The 23,571-nt window shown below is 37.0% G+C and overlaps 1 protein-coding gene across 1 annotated transcript; it reads left to right on the top strand.

The window, feature by feature from the left end:
• Positions 1–77: 77 nt before the first annotated feature.
• Positions 78–22,711, top strand: LOC125235186. Its single transcript, XM_048141655.1, has 4 exons — positions 78–462; positions 3,352–3,525; positions 17,884–18,003; positions 21,307–22,711. The coding sequence occupies exons 1-4, from the start codon at positions 399–401 to the stop codon at positions 21,528–21,530; spliced, it is 582 nt and encodes a 193-aa protein (XP_047997612.1). The 5' UTR covers positions 78–398; the 3' UTR covers positions 21,531–22,711.
• The last annotated feature ends 860 nt before the right edge of the window (positions 22,712–23,571 follow it).

The following is a 23,571-nucleotide window of genomic DNA, read 5'->3' as shown; positions in this document are numbered from 1 at the left end:
CAGTACGGACTGCGGAGTATCTGACTGCCAGGGAGACATTGCTAGAAAAACATTAATTTGATTGTCATTCTAATAGCGCTTCTTCAAAGGTTGTATTAAGTGAATAGAGTTGGGCGAAGCCGGCTCCGCGGCATTGCGCGCTCGGCGGTCCCCGAAAGCACACGCGCGCGCCGTTACGCAACGAGCCCGCGTCCCGTCCGCGCCTCGCGTAACTTATCAACCACGACATAATCCAAGCTGCGTTACGAAATTCATCAATCCTTTACGAGACCTTCAGTTAACTTCAATGCTGTCTGAAACTGTTTTTGATCGTGACACGGTTAAATCAAATATGTGCACGCGCATGTCCCAATGGTGATTTGTTTTGATTGTTAGTAGCCAGTTTTGGGATTGCAAAGATGTTTGGAATAAAAGTTTTCTTCACATTACTGGTGGTGTTACTATGTATTGCGGCAAAATCGGGTAAGTTGAATTTTTTGGTGACTATGTATTTACCAGTCTGAAGTAGCTAATCGAAGAGTATAATGAGTATACAGGGTGTATTTTGTCATCGGGTATGTGAGGGTTCTTCCCTCGATAAGTAATGATGATTTTAGAAAAATATTATAAAAGATTCGACAAAAAGGTCATGATATAATGTCAGTGGCAGTATAGATGCCAGTGGATCACATTCCTATAAGTACAGGATCAAAATTCTGCGTGGGACCAGAAAATACTTGAAAATCCACCATCCGAGGAACAAAACCCATACAATTTGTATTAGAGATGGGCCGAATATGGACTTATACATTCGGTTCAGATCTTACCGAACCGAACATTCGGCCGAATATTCGGTGCGCTATATTTAAAGCTGATGTAGAGTTTAAAACTTTTAAACGAATGGTAATGAATACATAATGTTATACTAGTTGGATACTTAAAATGGGTTTTTCTTGACCTATATTTTTGTTATCTTATACTTTTAAACGAGCAATTCTTGTATATTTATTTATTTATATATACCGACGATCTCGGAAACCGCTGTAACGATTTCGCTGAAATTTGTTATGTGGGGGTTTTCAGGGGTAAAAAATCGATCTAGCGTAGCCTTAGATCCCGGAAAACGCGAATTTTCATGAGTTTTTCTTTCACGTTAGTAAACGTAAAATCTTATACTTTTAAACGAGCAATTCTTGTATATTTATTTATTTATTTATTTATTTATTTATTTATATATACCGACGATCTCGGAAACCGCTCTAACGATTTCGCTGAAATTTGTTATGTGGGGGTTTTCGGGGGTAAAAAATCGATCTAGCGTAGCCTTAGATCCCGGAAAACGCGAATTTTCATGAGTTTTTCTTTCACGTTAGTAAACGTAAAATATGGTCGTTAATTTCGCCGGGCGCGCATCGATTCCGCTTAGCTCAGTCGTACGAGGTCGGTCTAATGTACGCAGATAGATCGTAGGTGTCAGGGTTTCGAATCCCGGCCAGAAATTAAGTTTTTGTTTTTTTTAGGGTTCCGTAGTCAACTAGGAACCCTTATAGTTTCGCCATGTCTGTCCGTAGTCAACTAGGAACCCTTATAGTTTCGCCATGTCTGTCTGTCCGTCCGTCCGTCCGTCCGTCCGTCCGCGGATAATCTCAGTAACCGTTAGCACTAGAAAGCTGAAATTTGGTATTGTCTATTGTTACATTTATGTTTACAGGTGCGGTAAAGGGAAGGGAAAACATTATTTAAGACAACACACGGGTCGAACGCGATAAAATAATTAACATTATTAACTTTTTACTCAATGTTTCGGCCAGGTTGCACTAGCCGTGGTCGCGGAAGACTGATGTCCCAGCGAAGTGTCAATGGAGATGTAAACAACACCAAACTACCCGATATTCATTTTTAGGGTTCCATAGTCAACTAGGAACCCTTATAGTTTCGCCATGTCTATCTGTCCGTCCGTCCGTCCTTCCGCGGATAATTTCAGTGACCGTTAGCACTAGAAAGCTGAAATTTGGTACCAATATGTATATCAATCACGCCAACAAAGTGCAAAAATAAAAAGTGGAAAAAAATGTTTTATTTGGGTACCCCCCCCTACATGTAAAGTGGGGGCTGATATTTTTTTTCATTCCAACCCCAACGTGTGATATATTGTTGGATAGGTATTTAAAAATGAATAAGGGTTTTCTAAAATCGTTTTTTGATAATATTAATATTTTCGAAATAATCGCTCCTAAAGGAAAAAATAGTGCGTCCCCCCCCTCTAACTTTTGAACCATATGTTTAAAAAATATGGAAAAAATCACAAAAGTAGAACTATATAAAGACTTTCTAGGAAAATTGTTTTGAACTTGATAGGTTCAGTAGTTTTTGAGAAAAATACGGAAAACTACGGAACCCTACACTGAGCGTGGCCCGACACGCTCTTGGCCGGTTTTTATCTAAAGACGTGATATATTAAAATAGAACCGAGCGAAGCTCGGTCGCCCAGATATTACAATACAAAATGTTATTGATATTTGTAAGCATTTATTTAGCTCTATTTTTTTAGTTCCTTGGAATGTTGAAATAGGATGGCATTATCCGATGAATTACGAAACAACTTACGTTATTTAACACTTTGTTTATTCGGATAATATTCGGCAATGTAACCGAACCATTCGGCCGAATACGAACATTGACAAAGTTGCCGAATATGCCGAATATCGAACATTTACCTAATATTCGGCCCATCTCTAATTTGTATGAAAAATATAAAATTTATTCTTCACAATTCATTCATAAAGTTATTGGATTGTATTCATGTACATTGTACACTATTCAATAGGCAAGTGCCTACAGGCAACGTAAATTTTAATACTTATTTATTTTCATTCACCCACATACGATAGATCAGTAGGTACTCTTACCACGAGTTGGGCACTGACGTGCGTGACACTGGCATTCCATTTTCAATTGCGTATACGTAACTTGTATGCGCATCTCGCTCGAACTGGCATATTAAAATATGAGTGCGAGCGAGATACTTATATAGTTACGCAGACGCCAGCGAAAAGGTATGTCTGTCAGGTCAGTCAGTACCGTGCTCGTGGTAGTCGTACCGTACTGATAGTGATAAGTATCTGCCTTATCTAATATCTTTGTCAGCCTTATTGTCGTTATTGTTTATTTACGTAGGTCTAGGTATTTTATTAATTCTTAAATTTGAAGTATCTTTCTCAGTCTCTCCCTCAACGAAAGAGAGAAATTCCCGAAATTGACGAACTCTACTCATAACCCTGTTCATAACTGATACGCACCAGAAATTTTACCTTACGTGATAAATAGACCAATAAAAATCTAACAAATGACTGTCTCCTGAATCGTTCGCAGAGAGTTCAGAGACGGGGCAGCGCGTGAAGCGCATCCGAGCAGACAGCGCGCCGGTGGCTCGCGACCCGGCGCAGGCGCTCGACGCGCCGGAGCCCGACGCGGCCGCACCTGCGCCCGTCGCCTTCCTCAGCCCCTCCGTCAAGGAGTACCTGGAGCTCGGCATGGCGATACCCGGTGAGTAACTTCAGCAGCTAAATAATTAAATATGCTAAGCGAAAGCGTTTACAACCAAAACGGACACGTTGAATCACACACATGATCAATTGATGATGATGATCTTAGTGACCTAGTGAGACTTGATACAGGTTACTAGGGCCTGTAGTCATGACTACATATGGAGACGCTCCGTGGCGAAGGATACGCTACTGAAGACGGTACGGTTATAACTATAACTAACTAAACTACGATACGCTACGGAGCGTGACGTGACCGATTGTAGTCTAGGCCCTATCATGACTCAATAACAGTAAAGTTGTTCTAGGCATCTCGTTCGTACTGATTGTATATAGAAACGTATTTTCAGTACAGATGGTGTTTTTTTTACGCACTAGAGCGAGAAGTGGTTCATTATAGGCTAGGTCGAAACTTTGGAGGCTCATCTGTACTGAAAAACGTCGTACGATACACGTGCGAAAAGGAAATTCGAAACTCGTGTCGATTTATCGCCACTCGTTTCGAACTTCCTTTTTTACGCACTTGTATCGTAATGTACTATTATTGAGTTCCGTTGACTTTAAGGGAAGGTTCTTTAGCTGAATTAGGTACAATTAATTTCTCTAAGAAACTAAATAGTGTCTCAACTGTTACTGTTATCGAGTTATTCAAAAAATAAATTAGTATAACTTCCTAGTATTATTTAATATGTATGACATGTGCCATCAGATACTAATAGACATAATTACCTACCATAGACATACATTAACTTTAATGTTATATTTCTTTTTCGAGTGATAAACCGAATGGTTCCTGATAATTAACCTAATGACGAGTCGAATTTAACGAAAAACAAAATTAAAACACGGTGTATTAAGGCGAGTGAAATGAATAGTGCAAAGGGCTTATCGCTTAGCATGCTTCATTAGTCAAGTGCGACTTCAATTGTAGTGTCACGCGTGACTACGCTACGCTAGCCAGCTTGACTAAATCGATCTGGTGCCAGATTAGTTAAAAGTTTCATCTTCATTGTCTATGCAATATGCTTATTTCTATTATATATCTCTGCTTTGTATAGACCAATAAAGCCCCCATAATTATTCTATACATATGTATAGGTAGGTACGTAACAGCAATAGCGTATTGTAGGTTACTTTTACATATTTTTCCCCTCACTAGCTCGGAAACACGTGTTTTGTCCTTTAATACAGCGGGTAAAAACGCATTTTATCCACTAGTGGGTAAAGTAATTTAACCTTGAATAAAGTCAAATTATCAAATTAACTGCTTTAAAATTGCTAAAAGTAGGTGAATCTAGTAATAAAGATGATTTACCACCTGTGGAACTACTGGAAGCCGTGATAAACGCATTTTTTGCGTTGTAGTTTCCTCGCTATAGTGAGGGGAAAAGTTTTGTGTTACACTCGGGTGCAAATGTATTTTACTTCTCGTGTGTTAAAAAACTCGCAAGTTCAGGATTCTATTCTCGAACCACTCGCTTCGCTCGTGGTTCAACTATAGAATCCATTCACTTGCTCGTTTTTCAATTCCACACTCGGCGTTAAAATACAACTTTGCCCCCTTGTATAACAAATAACTATTGTCTGGGTCACTAGTCAGTGAAGAGTTGGTAATTGATATTAACCATCCTACGACAGGTTGTAGGTTTTAACTATGCTTCCATCAAGGAAGTACGTATGCAATCCTTTGTTCAATTTGCTGCTAAACATCAATCAAGTTAACATGTGACGTCAACTTAAAGAGTAGTGTTTTGTTCGATGTCGCGTGGGCGCCTTTGTGGATCCTCATTTGTCAAAGCTTTTTGTATTGTAAAGCAAATTATCGAAGCTTGTGGAGGTGACATCACTGATGTTCCGCATATGTTATACGATATGGGTCATATCATACTATGACGGAATGGGTAGGTAATTTAAAATATAGCCTATTTTTAGCAACCATATTACCTATTTTTGAGACATTGGATATAAATCGTTGACATTCATTGGTATTATCAAACTGCTCTATTAAGCATTTGTGCTGTTCCATACCTAAAAGTGGCTTTATTGCTATTGAAAAGCACTTGTCATCTTAACTAAATGATTTGTTTTGATTGTAAAAGCAATAGGTATTGCATCAATATAGTAAGTTTTGCTATATTAATGTTATTGTTATAAATTTTATGTATGTAACTACGTAATCTGAAATGTTATTATTAGACGTGTGAGCGTTGTTGCGTTTATAGATTAGGTACATCAAATTCATTTTTCTGGTGAAGTTTAATGTTTAAGTAAATCTTTTCTCTATTGTTTCATGGAAGTTCCGGTTCGAGACCATAATGTATTTTATATTGAATAGATTGTTTGTTTGCCGGCTACGTATTTACCTAACTATCGGCCGTGACATTTAGTTATTGGAAAGATTGCATGATACGATATATACTAAATAAATTTTAACATTAGTAAAAATTGAAGATAGATTTTGAATTATATTCTAGCATTTTCAGGTTCTGTGAGACCTTCACAAACAGTGAAATTTAACATCAGAATAAATACTTAGGTAAATGATAATCTAATTGAATTTATTGAATTAAGTTGAAAATGCATTTGACACTAAATGTACATATACAAAATATGTATATTTCTGTTATGCTACAGTGTAATAATAATAAACCACTATTTTGTTCATTTTTAAACATTTACCTAATTCACATAAAGTTCATAAACCTATGTACCTAGCTTCTATTAACTTCGCAACTTCGATTGCCATGAAATAATAATGAACGTGCGCATAAAATTGAATATCGTTCCATATCTGCCAGCAACGCGCAATGTATCAAGCCAGCCACTGTAACTACTTACGACACGACCTAACGTGTTAACTGCATCAACATATACATAGGTACTAATACTACTAATGCAATTGTTCCACTATTACCCTTGCATTTGGTTACCGTAATGCTATGTATTTATGCAAGCAGTGATACGTGGTTCACGTAGGTATGTAATTTGAGATTGAAAGAAAGTCATTGTCTCAGTGATTAATGAATGCAGATGTAGACGTGGGCAGTACCGCCCTAAAGTTTGAAGGTGAGCCCATGGTGCCGTGCCGCGCGCAGCCTTGCGATCGCTAATCCGTTGTCTTAGCTTTAGATCAGCAAGGGATTTGTTTTAGATCTTAATTGAGCTAACAATCACGCAGTATGAACAAGGTCGGAGTCGTGTGCTGTGCGTCGCTTCAGGCATCCGTTGTTTAAACTGCTTGCGCAATCCCTCCTACTGATATGGGCTTCTCATTTTTATAAGAATTTCAATTATTTTTATCATTAATATTGCTATCATATGTGCTAGCCAGGAATACAGCTGCATTTTAGATATAGGTACATATTTTTCCAAATCAATATATTTAATAAGAATAACATTTATTTAGCATTAGCTTCTGTTCGCGTTAGAAAGAGACAAAAAGTAGCCTATGTCACTCTCCATCCCTTCAACTATCTTCACTTAAAAAATCACGTCAATTCGTCGCTCGGTTTTGCCGTGAAAGACGGACAAACAAACAGACACACACACTTTCTCATTTATAATATTAGTATGGATATATTTCATATTATAACATGGTACATGTTTATAGGTTGTTAGGTACCTACCTAATAAATATGACTCAGCCTCGACTTAGGAACCTCGCCCATTCGAGGTTTATTTATACGCGTGCGAGAAGAAAATATCGAGGTTTATATGGAACAAGAAGTTCCGTAGTCTAGTTAGTGCCTTGGAATTATAGTCAGGTATTAGTTCATTAGCACATAGGTATTGCAGATGTATCGTTTGCGGTGCCAGAGATTAGGAAATAGACAGTTTATTGGCAACGCACGTTTAAATGGGACTCCTTGTGTCATCCGTTTTAATGCTGCATTAATATTTATACTTCGCCTATAGAGTGGGAAATAAATTAAGTAATTAAGTAGGTATGTAATTTGATAATTTACTCTATCCGCTTAGGTAATAAATAGCAATAGCCTTAAGTAGTATTTACTTATGATCGATAAAAACTAGTTAGGTAGGTACCTGCGGGTTAGAGATTCCATAGGTAATCGGTAGTCATATTATACAAGAGAAATATAAATCCTTCCTTCTTCTGCTCACAAATTACGCGCTATGCGTTGCATTTCACGTGTATTTTGTAATTGACAAAGTGTGACTTAGTAGGTATAGTTTAAGTGTTAGTACATGTGACTCTCCGTGACATTACATACGCGGCCTGAGGTCGCCACGAAGGCAGTCATGTGTGGGCATTAAGAATCTCAACTACTACACCAAGACCCTTTATATCTCACTATGTGACGCCGATAGAAGCAAGTCTGTGACCCACGTGGGGTCGTAGGTCAATTTGAGTGCGGTCTAACTGCAGAGGCATTATGAGTTTACTGTGCGCTGTAGACAATAATGCTCTCTGACCTCTGCGGTAGACACATAATAGACAACTTAGTGATAAATTCATAACTCATAAATGTATTCATTCATAGGTTTACGTTTTAGGTCATGGTAGTTGATACTACGGCCGAAAGTGCCAAGGTCGGTCGCTTGCCCTAACTCACTTAGAAGCGGTCAATTAAGCTTTTGCATTTTTGTGGATGCGGTTTAGTAACGATTTACATAATTATACTTAATTACCTTGCAATCTTTATGCAAATTTGGATTTGACTACACAAATGGATGTATAAAAACATGTCAAGCTATTGCACTGCTACTTTACTAGTAACCTATTTGCTTAACCAAACGGTCGGTTACAAAAAGATCTTTGTAATTGATAGTTATGATATATTGTCTCAGTGTCAAAGGAGCAGACAGGGTCGATAATAAATCATGCAAATGTTGCTTTTATGCGGTGTTCTGGAGGCTGTTGGATAAAAATGCCTGTAACGTTACTAGGCTGGCAAACTGGTTTGGCTGCTGGTCTAGCAAGTCCGCTGTGGGGTAGCGCGCAGAGGATGCGCTTGCGAGACGAATGCGTCGTCGACGTAAGTGGTTTCAATGAGTGCATACCTAGTACCTACTCCACGCCTCGAGCTGAGTCGCTTGAAACACGGGTGGTTCAAAGTAGTTTTATTTAACTAAATATTTAACTCATTTGTATCTACGTGTAGGATTCATAGGTAACATCATTAAAATTTCTAAATGATATAAGCTTTATCAAAACCTAGTTCTACTTTATGATCGTACATTTCCCATTTCAATCGTTACGCCATTATCGTCAATCCCATGACTAAACTATTTTAAGGGTCGACGCGTCGTAGGTTCACTTCAGCAAGCAAATTTGAAAAAATTGTAGCGATTTTTTCAATTATAATACGATGGCTAATAATAGAAACCTTGAGACCTTTTACCTGACTAAACAACTTTCGCGCACCATAAATAAAAAACACGATCATAAGTCTAAGTAAATTAATTGCCATAATTTAAGCACAACAAACCTACGAGTAAGTATGTACTTTTATTCCACAAATGCATTTTTTTAAACTAGCTAGAAATGACATTTCAAAACAGTGACCTGCGAATATGGGCACACATAGTAATAGTACTGCAATCTAGCTACAGTTCAGTGTGTTTTAAAGAGAGAAGTATCTACTTGAGCTTACGGCGCCTAAATGCCTGAGCAATAACCATAATATAAATCTTTTATGGTTATAATAACTATTCAAGAAATATAAAAAAGCCGAGGTATGTTTCTATATATGAAGGTTCCTCTGTCGACAGTCATCTGTTCAATCTCGCTACACAATGGGTTTTGGAATGATATCTCGCTATGAAATAGCCTCTTAGCTCACAACGCGTAGCATCGCGCGTTGAATTCTTTTACTTAGCGTACTTCGCGCTCAATTATCAATTAGTTTTCAACGTATGAACTTAGTTTAAAGAATCTAATTACGTGATGCAATATTAACACATTGACCGAGCATTGCTCAGCAATATTATTTTTATGTACTAAAGAATGTGTTTTACTCTGTTTACTATGAAATACAAGTAATTACACGTATGCTTTAGAGACTTCAGTTCGACTCTGTATCATTGAGCGCAGTTCGTGCATATGCAGTATTTATTAACACGAATTATCAACGCATGGGCGTGGTGTTAAATGACAATAAGCATTGGTTTGTTGGCTCTAAGCCCGGCGTTGCGAAATGCGTAGTTACGTGGTCCCGGGCAAGGCTGCAGGCTCCGCTGGTGACATTTAGCGCCACAATGATAATTGTTTCCTGCGATCACGTAACTTTTGACAACAAAACAATGGTATTGGTGGATAATTGCCGGCGTTGGTGCATGCGAGACGAGGCCCGGCCGCGGATACCTTTGCCCTGTGCCAACTGTTACCTATAATGCGTGACAGACACAAACAATGGCATACATATTGATATAACAATTATTACTTCACTCTCTCTTCTTTACAATTCCTTATTTTCAAAGGTTTCCTCGGTAAAGTTAAAGGGCATGTTGTTTTACTAATAAAAACATTACATCATTAATTGGGGATGGGCAGCTGTGTGCAAGGAATGCCTGCGATTTTGTGAAGGGATGGATAATAGGTGCTCCACTGTAGAAATGTAATTTATTTATCAAATGTTAATTTATCTAAATTGTATTGTAATCACACTATTGAATGGAATTGTATTTTATTGAATTGAATTGTATTTTGGTATGTTAGTCATGCTATAATTCTTTAAATTGTAATTTTTCATATTTATCTGATCTTATTTTTATTGTATTGAATGTTGTTGTATTTGTAATTTAAATTATGTCATTATTATTGTCTACATGGCGCATTAGTTTGTCACTGTAATGTCATGTATATGTGTTCTATTAAATAAAATAAAATAAAATAAAAATTAAGGGCCACTTGAACCAACGAAAATGGAGGGTTAACCCGAGGTTTAACCCACCATTTTATATGGAATTTGACAGATGACAGCCCACTAACCCAGAGTTAAGTGGTTGGTGCAAGTGGGCCTAAAAGGTTTAAAATGTAAATACTCTAATCAATGAAATTTAGAGGGTAAAATTAACGTTTCCTCGTAACTGTTACAAACGTAATATCCTTGACCTACTCACGTAGGTATACTCTATACTCATGTCTTAGCATGAGTCCGAACAATACATACTTGTGAATTTTCAAATGCTAATGCTAAATATAGTTTGCTCTACATATGCACTCATGAAATATTATAATCATATGATGCGCTATTAGTCAGGTGGTCATTAATAATACGTGTTGAATGGCGGAACACTAGCTCTGGTAAAATAATAATTAGGGTTAAAGTGGTTCTAGGTTCTATGTTCACGGGGACAGAGTGTAAAGTCGGTTATGGTCGGTGACGTGTCGGGTGCGGTGTCGTGCGCTTGCGCCACCGGTTGCGCCACCCGGTCCTGTAGGTATTGTGCATGATAAAGATAACGTAGAAACAAGCTTCTTACACCTTTTATTGCCTTATATGCCAAGTTACGGAGCCCAGTCTTATAAACTAAGGAACATGGAATTGCTGTAATGGTTTTTGTGAACTGCGATTACATGATTTATAGCATGGAATCGTAGGCCAGGTCATCCGGAATGAATGCGTCTTTTGAAGATATATGCATTTCCATGGCTGAAGAGTACTTATGCTTCAAGCCTGATACGGTGCTTTCCACCCAAAACTCATACTCATACAGGAATTATGATAAAATGTCCTTTATTTTACATGAGGCATAATATTCATATTCATTTATCCATAAATTAAAAAAAAAATACATGTCAAAGGTATAATATTAATTAGTAATCTATGTCAATTAAAGTTAAATTCTCTTCATATGCACCCTTAATAATAATAAGAACTCTTTAGGTATAGGTAAAGCCATATATGTATATTCTGAATGGAACATATAAATATAACAATCATTCTCTAAAAATCTCTTAAATGGATATGTTTGCCTTTGTACTGCTTATTCTGTCATATTTATGTTTTGTTATCTGGGGGCACGGTAGTGCCCCCGCCAAGTCGAGTGCAATTATCTCGGTCGACTTGACTATTTCTATTTCTAACATATTGTACTAACACTTTCTAAGATCTCAATATAAAATACAACGTTTCCAATCCTTCTTTTAATTGTAGCTTCACTAAAACAGCGTCATAAGTCGATATTATTGTTACACCATTACATAATTATCGTCAAATCGATATTTATAATGTTGTATTTCGTTGGTGCCACATTGGAAGGCAGACGAATCCAGTCAAGCCGGTTTCCGATTGAGATGTCAATACACATTAACTGAGATGAGCTAGTTGTTATCGCATCCAAGTTTTAAGAAGCTTGAAGTAAATGAGAACTCAGCATGATATCAATATTTTTTTCCTAATTTGTTTGTATTAAATAGGTAGGTGGAAACAGATGTGTTTTCAAGGGGGCAGTGTTGTTGTTTAACTGCACGTGCCAATATTGATAACCAAACAAGCAAAATATTCCAATAGTCAACCGCGAGCGTAGCGAGTGGTTTAAAGGATTGATTGCGAGAGTTTGAAGAGACGGAGGTTAAACAAATTAAGCCACCAAATGAAACACAATTTTTTTCACGACACCAACATGAGGAAAATACTAAATCTAAAACATCATAACATCCATCAATAATAAAATTGACACATTAATTATTCAAAATCAATATTTAAAGCAATTCTACCAGCCGGACATCAAGTTAGAATTTATATGAAATTACTTTGCACTCTTGCGAATAAAATGCAAGTTTCTCATCCATTTTTGAAGAATCAAGGCGCTCGCCTTTACCAGTTAGTTTGGTGAAAATAAAGTTTTTGCCTTTTCTAAGCAATATAAGTAATCTTTGACACTGACATGACATGACAGATCGGTATCATATCGCAATGACATCTCACATTATACAGAGTGGGGCCTGTAACAAAGGCGAAGAATTGAACTGTAGGCTATTCTCCTTATACTGATCAACATTTGTTCAGTGACTTTAAAAAATTATGAAGTCATTAAATTTTTAATTTTTCATACAAAATAAATATTAGCTTCAATGTACGCCATTATTGTTGTCATTGACGTTGTCTGTCACACTTTAGACTTAACAGAATTCGCAATACATTACCTCTTAGGAAAAACTTTCAAGGGTGATAAAAATCAAAATACAAGTTATTTTAAAAGTCGCCGAACAAATGTTGATCAGTATAAGGAGAATAGCCTAGAGTTCAATTCTTGGCCTTTGTTACAGGCCCCACTCTGTAGAAGCATTGTGTGAATACGGTAGCTAATAAGCTTTGAAGGAACATCATTTTCAATGAAAACCTCTGAAACCTTTTATGTTAAAACGCTAATAAATATTACATAACTATGACTATGACTCAATATTTATTTCACTGTCAATGTTAAAAACATTAACAGGTATTGGAGTACCAGTTTTTTACCACATCCTGTCGAATTATATAACAAGAACACGAATTTGACCTCGTCTCGGTGTCCTCCCTGACCTTATGTTTATTTAGGAAACTATTTACCTGTTTTTTGGGGTTCTGTACAACTAGTTAGGAACCCTTATAGTTTCGCCATGTCTGCCTGTCCGTCCGTCCGTCCGCGGATAATCTTAGTGACCGTTACACTAGAAAGCTGATACCTCTGTAACTTGGACATTAATCATCTCATCAATTTAAAAATCTTTTTCCATTTTTCATAATTCTTAGCCCATCTGTAAATTACGTGATTGATTCTTTGTGTTTCAGTGAGTTAAGGGTTTTCTTGGTTATTTTAAGTAATTAAAACTAAAATTTCGATTTTTAACATAAAAATTATAAAAAAATATAACTTTCATAATATAAAATTTATATGACACAATGACACTAAAAGTCTTATATTTTATTTAAAGACAAGGCTTATTTACCTTTTCTTTTAGTATGCAACTAATAATAACTATATGAAAAACACCTTATCACCTCTATAACTGACACATCCCCCTATTTTGGCCTCTATTAGTGATACCCTCTGTAAGTGAGACAAACATTGTATTATACCTATCTAACTGAGACCCTGAATAAGTGGAATACCTCTTTAAGTGAGATAAATTTTGTCGTCCCTTGAAGTCTCACTTATCCAGGTTTCACTGTATTTGGTTCCAATATGTATATCAATCACGCCGACAAAGTGGTAAAATAAAAAGTGGAAATAAAAATGTTTTATTAGGGTATCTACCCCCCTACACGTAAAGTAGGGAGTCATTTTTTTTCATTTCAACCCTAACGTGTGATATATTGTTAGATAGGTAATTAAAAATGAATAGGGGTTGACGTAAGTCATTTTTTGATATTGTTAATATTTTCGGAAATAATCGCTCCAAATGTATAAAAAAATGTGCTCTCCCCTCTAACTTTTGAACCATAAGTTTAATAATTTAAAAAAAAAGCCGCCGCTTTTGGGGTTCTGGTGAAAGGTACTTGCGAATGATTATTTATTAATTAAGTCTTTGATTATTTGATGGAAACACACATTTAATGAATATAAGTATACCGTTAAGGTTTGAGGAGTTTCCTCAATTCTTCATGAATCCGATATCCGATTACATATAAGAAATCGAGCTTGACAGAATTTGACTTGAAAATTCAATATGTAAGCATAACAAAGAGAACAAATCTCCTAACAAACAAATGTCACTATTCTGGACGTAAATGCATGCTGTTCTTATAAAAATACCAAAGTCATTATAAGCGTGCCGTTCAGATTTGAGGAGTTCCGTTCTGATCTTCATCAGCAGTTCCACTGCACCAAAGGGCACTGTTCTAGACGTAAGTGCATGCTGTTCTTATAAAAATACCAAAGTTACTATAAGTGTGCCGTTCAGATTTGAGGAGTTCCGTTATAACCATCATCAGCAGTTCCACTGCACCAAATGTCACTGTTCCATACGTAAATGCATGCTGTTCTTATAAAAACACAAAAATCACCATATGTATGCCTTTCAGATTTGAGGAGTTCCCTCGATTTTTCCAGGATCCCATCATCAGAGCTGGGCTCTGGTAAAAATGGGACCAATCTGTATGCATATACATTCGATCAAAAAAAATCTTCAAAATCGGTCCAGTAACGACGGAGATATCGTGGAACAAACATAAAAAAAAATCTGACGAATTGAGAACCATCTTCCTTGAGATTTGGGTGCGGCGGTTAAAAAATATGAAAAAAACCGGCCAAGAGCGTGTCAAGCCACGCTCAGTGTAGTTTCCGTAGTTTTCCGTATTTTTCTCAAAAACTACTGAACCTATCAAGTTCAAAACAATTTTCCTAGAAAGTCTTTATAAAGTTCTACTTTTGTGATTTTTTCATATTTTTTAAACATATGGTTCAAAAGTTAGAGGGGGGGACACACTTTTTTCCTTTAGGAGAGATTATTTCCGAAAATATTAATATTATCAAAATACTATTTTAATAAACCCTTTTTTAAATACCTACCTATCCAACAATATATCACACGTTGGGGTTGGAATGAAAAAAAAATCAGTCCCCACTTTACATGTAGGGGGGGGGGGGGGTACCCTAACAAAACATTTTTATCCACTTTTTATTTTACCACTTTGTCGGCGTGATTGATTTACATATTGATACCAAATTTCAGCTTTCTAGTGCTAACGGTTACTGAGATTATCCGCGGACGGACGGACCGACGGACGGACAGACAGACATGGCGAAACTATAAGGGTTCCTTGTTGACTACGGAACCCTAAAAATCAGAACAGTAGACCTTTATAATGACACATTCCAGGAAAATATTTTGAACCTGATAGGTTGAACAGTTATTGAAAAAATACGAGAAACTACGGAACCCTACACTGAGCGTGGCCCGAACGCTCTTGGCCGTTTTTTTTAACCGTCGCCTCATATCTCAAGAAGGACGGTTATCAAGTCGTCTGTATGTTTTTTTTTTTTTTTTTATGTTTGTTCCTCGATATCTCCGTCGTTCCTGGACCGATTTTGAAAATTTTTTTTTGATTGAATGTATATACATACAGATTGGTCCCATTTTTCTCAGAACCCAGTTCTGATGATGGGATCCTGGAGAAATCGAGGGAACTCCTCAAATCTGAAAGGCATACATATGGTGATTTTTAATAAAGGAACAGCATGCATTTAGGTACGGAACAGTGACATTTGGTGCAGTGGAACTGCTGATGATGGCCAGAACGGAACTCTTCAAATCTGAACGGCACGCTTATAGTGACTTGGGTATTTTTATACGAACAGCATGCACTTTCGTACAGAACAGTGACATTTGGTGCAGTGGAATTTCTGATGATGGTCAGAACCGAACTCCTCAAATCTGAACGGCACGCTTATAGTGACTTTGGTATTTTTATAAGAACAGCATGCACTTTCGTCCAGAACAGTGACATTTGGTGCAGTGGAACTGCTGATGATGGCCAGAACCAAACTCCTCAAATCTGAACGGCACGCTTATAGTGACTTTGCCATTTTTATAAGAACAGCATGCACTTTCGTCCAGAACAGTGACATTTGGTGCAGTGGAATTTCTGATGATGGTCAGAACCGAACTCCTCAAATCTGAACGGCACGCTTATAGTGACTTTGGTATTTTTGTAAGAACATCAAAGTAAAAGTATGTTCAGTTAATGACGTGTGATAGTAATGTGTACTCAAACGTGGTTGGGTAGAGTGGAGGTCAAAGAATATAATACTCACTAGTGGAGGTAGATCTCTGGGACCTCGGCGTCAGTAAATGCTTTGGAGAACTCATACTAGTCCGGGTTAAATGGCATGGTCTTGAGTTAGATTGGCAGCCAGCCAGACTCATTTTGAGTCATCGCGCCAATTAATAAGGCGCAACTTAATCTTATGCCTAATTCAGTATCGTTGTTAATTGATTACAATATTATGGACTATAAATTCAGTTACAGGCGTTTCTCCGAGAGTTCAAATATTCTTCAGTTAATTAACACTAAACGCCTGTGAGTGTGAAGTTACTCGGCCCAATTGCGACATTATGCAAGATGCCTATGGAAGCTCGCATTACGTAAAAGTTGGATCGCTACGGGTCATATCGCACGATCAATAATTAGTTGATAACTAGAGTTATTCGCACCGCAAAATATTACCCATAAATGGATTAAATTGCAGTGTCGGTAGAGGAAGGTGTGTCATGTGTCATATGTCACTCCTGTTCTCGATCCTCTTAAAACCAGGAAAAGTCTTAGAAAAACAGAATAAATATATCTTTGATCAGAAATCTTTGTTGTGATTTGTTAACTGAATTTGTAAACTATTAAGAGTAATAGCCGGAGCTGAATGCCAATGGAAATATGAATAGATTAACACGAAATCCTCATAAATCGGCTTGTTCTCGGTTATTACAAAGAATAGGAATAGCAAATCTGGTGCCTATCAGATCAATTTCAAAGGAATTATATTACACTTATAATGGGCGCAGCAGCCATTGCATTATGATTCAAAAGGGGCTAAAGGTGACTGCATTGCCGGCAGCAACTGACCGCTTACCGCAGTTTCAGTGCCTACCACAGTCTCTCGAATGAACACTACAGTGAATGCTCAATACTTAGCTTAACCACCAGACGGATGCAGATGCCTTTATAACAATCGACAATCTGTGGTAGCCGCGGTGTGAGTGAAAGCGCCTATTGCAATCCCAGCGAACTTTCGTTATCTTTAAATACCGGTAGAGCTATTGTGCCTAGATCGTGCTGATGGCAGACGATCTATTTTGACTTAACGATGTAATGAATGGGCTTGGTGATCGGGAAATTAGGTAACTTAGCAAAGGTTAACTGAGAACCGTCCCTACAACCGTGGTGGGAAGATAGTAATGTACTTGCAAGACAGTCATTTAACAAGAACAAGGTCTTGGATGGAGCCAGTCATAAATATCTACCTACTTTCATTTGATGTACAAGCTTTCAAGATACTCGTAATTATTAAAGATTTTGTTAAGATTACCTATGCCAGAAGATTTCTAGTTTAGTTATGCAATTTATTCAATGAATTGATAAGTGAGGCAGTATGATGGCATTAAAAAGAAACAATTCACGCCTACTTACGCCTATAAAATTGCATTTATTACTCTGAGTAGTTATATAAGAGAATAACTTTTAAGATTTCGTGTTGTTCAAAGGCATCTTTTTGTTTTATAAGCCCAACCTTGATACCACGTTGTCTTTTTTATGAACGTGAAAGTCTCGTAAGACTTTTACGAATAATTTTAGTTGTATAGGTACCAATATACTTCTACATTATAAGTATAACGTGATGGTTATTTAAATAAATTAAAAATAACTATGTACCTAGAGTAAGTCCTATAAGTTTGCAATTGTATGATTTTCAGGTAAACCCGGCACGGACTACCCGGTTCTCGGCGCGGTGCCGTACACCAACTTCTACTGCGATGACCAGCCATACCCCGGCTTCTTCGCAGACATGGAGACTCGTTGCCAAGGTAACTACCGACTACAGCCTAATTAGGTATCTACATGCATTTACAGAGTCCGTAAACAAATAGCCAATCGATCACTCTCCGAGCGTAATATCGTAGTTATCTCTGTTTGTCGCTCTTCTGTAGTAGTACGACAAAGTTGCCTTTCGCTCGCTACGGATTGTTAGCGATTGGTCACTTGCCTACGTGCCAGTGCTAGACGCAGTGCTCGGTGCTTAATGAAATTACCAATATTTTTCGCCGTAGCGTATATGTAATATATGGAAGAGTGATAGAGATATTACCGTTTGTTAACGTTGTGTTGGTACGTACGTACTTAGTTAATCATGGGAAATATTGTTTAAATAAAGAACCCTGTTAAAAGTTCCCAAGTGCTCATAAATGCTACCAACAGTATTCTCCTAAAGCGCAAGATCCTTAACGCAAATATTCTCCCACGATATTCAGTTCATAATTATATGCCAATTCTTTTCCACATATAGATATGTAATTAATTTCATTAATTGTGTATTAGGTTAATCGCAGGTAATTTATTATTATAAGTTATAGGGGATAATATGGAATTTCCTGTTTTTTGTTAAATAATTGTCGTTCTTCAAATGTTTGTAAGTTTTATTTATGGCCAAGTTACTTATGCCTCATGTATATTTTAAAATTAATATGTATTTTTATTTAATTATCTAATACTGCATACTCGTAAAGTCTCTTACTACCCTTGTTTCGCCGACAAACTTTTCATCGAATATCATTTCAACGACAACAAAACATCGAAAGTTTAGTTCGAGTAAAATTGTTTCGTGTAATTTTGTTTCAACTACTATTTATGTGAAATTTTCTTAGTTATTATAAATACTATTCAACTAATATTTCTTCATCGCTGATTCGTTTCAAAGTACTTCAAATAGCAGAACTACAAAACATCGCAATTCATTTATTCGACGTATTATTACAAAACTTTCTCATTTGTCGTACTACACATTTATAGATGTTTCTATTCTAAGAAACTTCAAATTGTCGATTTCATCGTGGCACATCACATACGTCTATAATTAAACTATGACCATTGGCTTTAATCCTATATTAGAGTAGGTTTAGGTTAGAAGTGTGATCATACAGAAACAAACGGCTTACTAAGTAGGTTTAGGTTAGGTTAGAATTGCGACCTTCACAACAACGAATGGCTTTTAAATTAGGTTTAGGTTAGGTTAGAACTGTGACCACACAAAAAAACAAATAGTTTACAGAGTAGGTTTAGGTTAGGTTAGAACTGTGACCACACACAAAAACAAATAGTTTAGAGAGTAGATTTAGGTTAGGTTCGACCTGTGATTTACACAGAAGCAAACGTATTGCAGAGTAGGTTTAGGTTAGGTTAGAACTGTGACCACACACAAAAACAAACAGTTTACAGAGTAGGTTTAGGTTAGGTTAGAACAGCGACCCCACACACAATAACGATTTTTATTTAAAGTAGGTTTAGGTTAGGTTAGAACTGTGACCAATCAAACAGTTTACAAATTGTAAAATTTTAGAAAAAATCATAATTGAAATAATGTTATGCGTAATGAATTGTATTTAATGTAAAACAAAATGAAATGAAAAAACACGAAACGAAATATCGCGATATAAAGTACTTATACTCGGAATAACTTATCTACGAAATAAAAGTCTACGGTTTGATTTTACTTGTATCGATTGTTCTACGATATAAACTGTCGATGAAATGAAATTATTTGAAACGTTGTCTTTGAAATAATATTCGAAGAAGTGTCTGTCGGCGATTCAAGGGTAAACCCTCTTACAGTCATGCGTAGAGATGGGTAACATAAACATAAGCCAAATGACCTTATGGTTCACATAGTCTGAGGTCAGCTAATTACAACAAAAACCGACCCGGAAGGCGACCATGTCGATAGGTAGGTCAATATCGTGAGATCCGGGAAATAAGACTTGAGTTATAATTTATTTTAGGTGAGATATAGACCATAATATTACTATTATATTTTATAGCATTGATATTGGGAATTATAAGGAAGGCTTACTATCGTTGTATCATGAAATATGTTTGCAAATGGTTATAAATCAGACGATACATTTTAGCGTTATCTGTAATGAAAACGTGATAGTCGAACAGTTATGAGACTTCTATATATTGTTATACAATTATAGGAGTTGGTAGATGCACGATTATACAAGTAGCATTGTTACGATTGGAGTCTGATGATTCATCCCCTGGGCTGGGCTCCGACGGCGGACCCCGGCTCCGCAGCGCTCGAGCTGGGGATGCAACCGATACGACGCTAAGATGAGAGAGAAATAGAGGAGCCTGATGATTCATAATGTATAAATTGTGTTTAGGTACTTTAATTAGCAGTCGATGTCATGTTAATAGCCTTAATATAGTTATAATTTATAAAGCGATTAAAAGCAATTACTGTTTGTTAAATATAAACGTTTTTATTATACATTAGGCTAACTTAGCAGATTGGTGGTGCAAGGAAGAAAGTTTTTATTTGAGAAAAACTTTACTTAATTTTGATATCGATATATCCGTCATCCGATCCTCATCGTATCTAATGACGTACACAGACACAGACAGCATCGTATACGTTTTGTGACAACAAAAGCGTTGTCCCGAACTTAGAACTCGCATTTGCCGAATAATTAACTAGAAGTAAATATTGCTTAGTTATATGTATGTAGTTCTTTTTATATCTAAATCACGCGGTGTTGTGTCAGCAAATATAAGTGAAGCAAGTTTTTACACTAAATCGTAGCTGAATGCTGAATGGCCTGTGCTTTAGATGTCTAACCTGTAAAAAAAAGAATGTGGCGGACGAATGTTTGAGATGTACCTATTTCACAATGATTCAGTTTAAAATTTAGTTTTTTCTTTGCAAGTGTGATGAAAAATATTGTCTATACGTAGGTAACCAATTTTCTCTCCATTGCACCCAGTATAAACGATCGCATAGTTTATATGGTAAATAGGTAAGTAAAAAAGAGAAAAAAAAAAACTGAAAATCGTGTCATTAGTAAGTCGAATCTGCCCATAGCCATTTCTAAAGCCTTGCTCTTAAATATAACGACGTTTATATCAATTTCATAATACAACTTTGTTAAGTCGACAATAGGAACCCTTTTTTCTTTAATATGAACAAACGCCGACAAAGTAAACACAGAAACCCCCCCCCCCCTCTAACTGAACCATATGTTTATTCACAGCTTTATAAAGCTTTCTACTTGACTAGTTTTTGAGAAAAATACGACATCGACGGGCGACACGCTCTTGGCGTAAACATAGAAACATGTATGATTCGTTCCTGTGCGGGCGGCAGGCGTCGTTCCTGTGCCCCAACGGCACGGTGTTCTCGCAGGGCGTGGCGTCGTGCGACTGGTGGTTCAACGTGCGCTGCGCGCTGTCGCCGGCGCTCTACCCACTCAACGCGCGCCTCTACCGGAGGAAGTCGCGCAAGCAGGCCCGCCCGGAGCCGCACCGGGTCATAGACAAGCAGCTGCTTGATGAGATCTTTCTGTAAACTATACTGAAACACGCCCAACTTGTTAGTAGGAAAAGGCCGAAAATCAAAAATTTCCACGAAAAATGAAAAGTGCGAAACGAAGTCCCCAAAACATTCGTTTTTTACAGCTTGGTAAAAAGGACACTTACCTACTTTTCTCATACAGATGTGTCAAAATAGTTGCCACATGCAAAGCGGTGGCGCCTCTATTATTTTCTACTGTTTTTTGCCAGGCTGTACATTTGCCACCATTTTCTATTGACAGGGTAGGTGTTCCATGGTATAGCAGGCATATAAGATTCTTGTGTTTTTGTCGTGTACTTGTTAGAATGTAAGGGACAGGATTACAATCGATAAAAGTGCGACGATCTTAAGTGCTTCAGTACTAGAAGCGTAAAATTAAAAGTGTAACCGAAGATGAAGCCTGATCAGAAATATACGAGTATGACTATTGTCAAGAGGGCGCTGTTATTCTGATGTATGGGGTGACAGCTCAATATAGTACGAAGAAAATAGTCCTAATGAAATTCCGCAATGTGGCACGTAGTCATTATGTTTCTGGTCAGCTGGCGTAGCCGAATGTCAACTACGCCAGACGCCGACAGGAATGCAGTCTGGCTTTGATGCACCAATACGCAAGAGCGATAGAGATAGATAGCTACCAAACAGATATTATCGTGAGCGTTTGTGTATTTGGCTACGTATACAGACTCTACCTACTCTGAAGAAGTAATCCGATTGAATAATTATTACTACGAGTTTGTTACTATGATATTCGATATCGTGTGCGTAACTTATTTGCGTTTTGCTGTACAAGCATACATATTGGTACGAGAGAGATAGAAAGTGTTAACGCAGAAGTTAGCGACTATGTATAATTTTCAATCTTGTGAAGCCTACAAGTTCCACCCGGTGATAAACTTAGTGGTGATCAAGGATGATTTATAAAGGATTGACAATCTTCATACTAAGAATCGTACCTCCATTTGTTAGCGCCACCTATTAAATACTATCATAACTACACTGACGAGGCCTATTACAAATTTATTTTTTTCAAAATGTACGAGTATATGGAAGTGATCTCATGATATTAAAATAAAAAAATATATTGGTGAAATCGTAAACTAGAACATTCCTTTGCTAATCCGCGAATAAATAACGTGCAAGTCAATCAGTGCTAACCTGTTATACTTACTTGCGTATTTTTTACATGCAATTAATTTTCCCACCCTCCCACCGCAAAAATAAAAATAAATACGCTAATAAATATAAACAACCCACCACCAAAAATACAAAACTCGACACGTGTTTCGCCTCTCTACGAGGCATCCTCAGGAGCTGATGTTGACGGTCCGAAGTTCCGCAACGAGTCAGTTGACTGTCACGCAACTATAACTATGTAAAAAATACGCAAGTAAGTATAACAGGTTAGCACTGATTGACTTGCACGTTATTTATTCGCGGATTAGCAAAGGTATGTTCTAGTTTACGATTAACATGGATTTCCGCAAAGTAACGCCTGATTCCATCGATTATATTGGTGAAAATATGATTTTTGCCACTTCCAGGCTCCGAATCAGCGCCATCTAGTTTTATTCATGAATTGTGGACCATTTCAGGGGTACACTTAATTGTATGACTAGGTCAGTCCCGGTAGGTATACAGGGTGGCCCATTCAAATCGGTCAGTATGGGAAAGTCTGAAACTGTAATACATACGAAGATTTGTTCTTAGGAACCATGTCACCGATTTTGATAAAAAGAAAAACTGCATTCATACAATTAAAAAAAAAAAAGTGTACCCAGCTGGGGAATCGAACCCGGTTGTTTTGAAAAAATAAACTTACACTATTTCTATTCAGATATCGTTTGTGTAGGTCTTAAGCAGTAAATATCTCTAAGAAACATAATGTCTAAAATGAATAAAATGCATTTTTTTCACATACTTTAATTTATCATAGTAGGTGTTCAAAGTGACCACCGTTACAATATTCAGCAAGTTCACTTCATCTTTACAACAGTGTACAAAAATAGCTATAACACCGTTGAAGACCTAAAAG

Source organism: Leguminivora glycinivorella, chromosome 2, assembly GCF_023078275.1.
Source record: "Leguminivora glycinivorella isolate SPB_JAAS2020 chromosome 2, LegGlyc_1.1, whole genome shotgun sequence".
In the NCBI taxonomy this organism is placed as follows: Eukaryota; Metazoa; Arthropoda; class Insecta; order Lepidoptera; family Tortricidae; genus Leguminivora; species Leguminivora glycinivorella.
The sequence above is the reverse complement of the archived record's forward strand: the minus strand, read 5'-3'. Positions and strand labels throughout refer to the sequence as shown.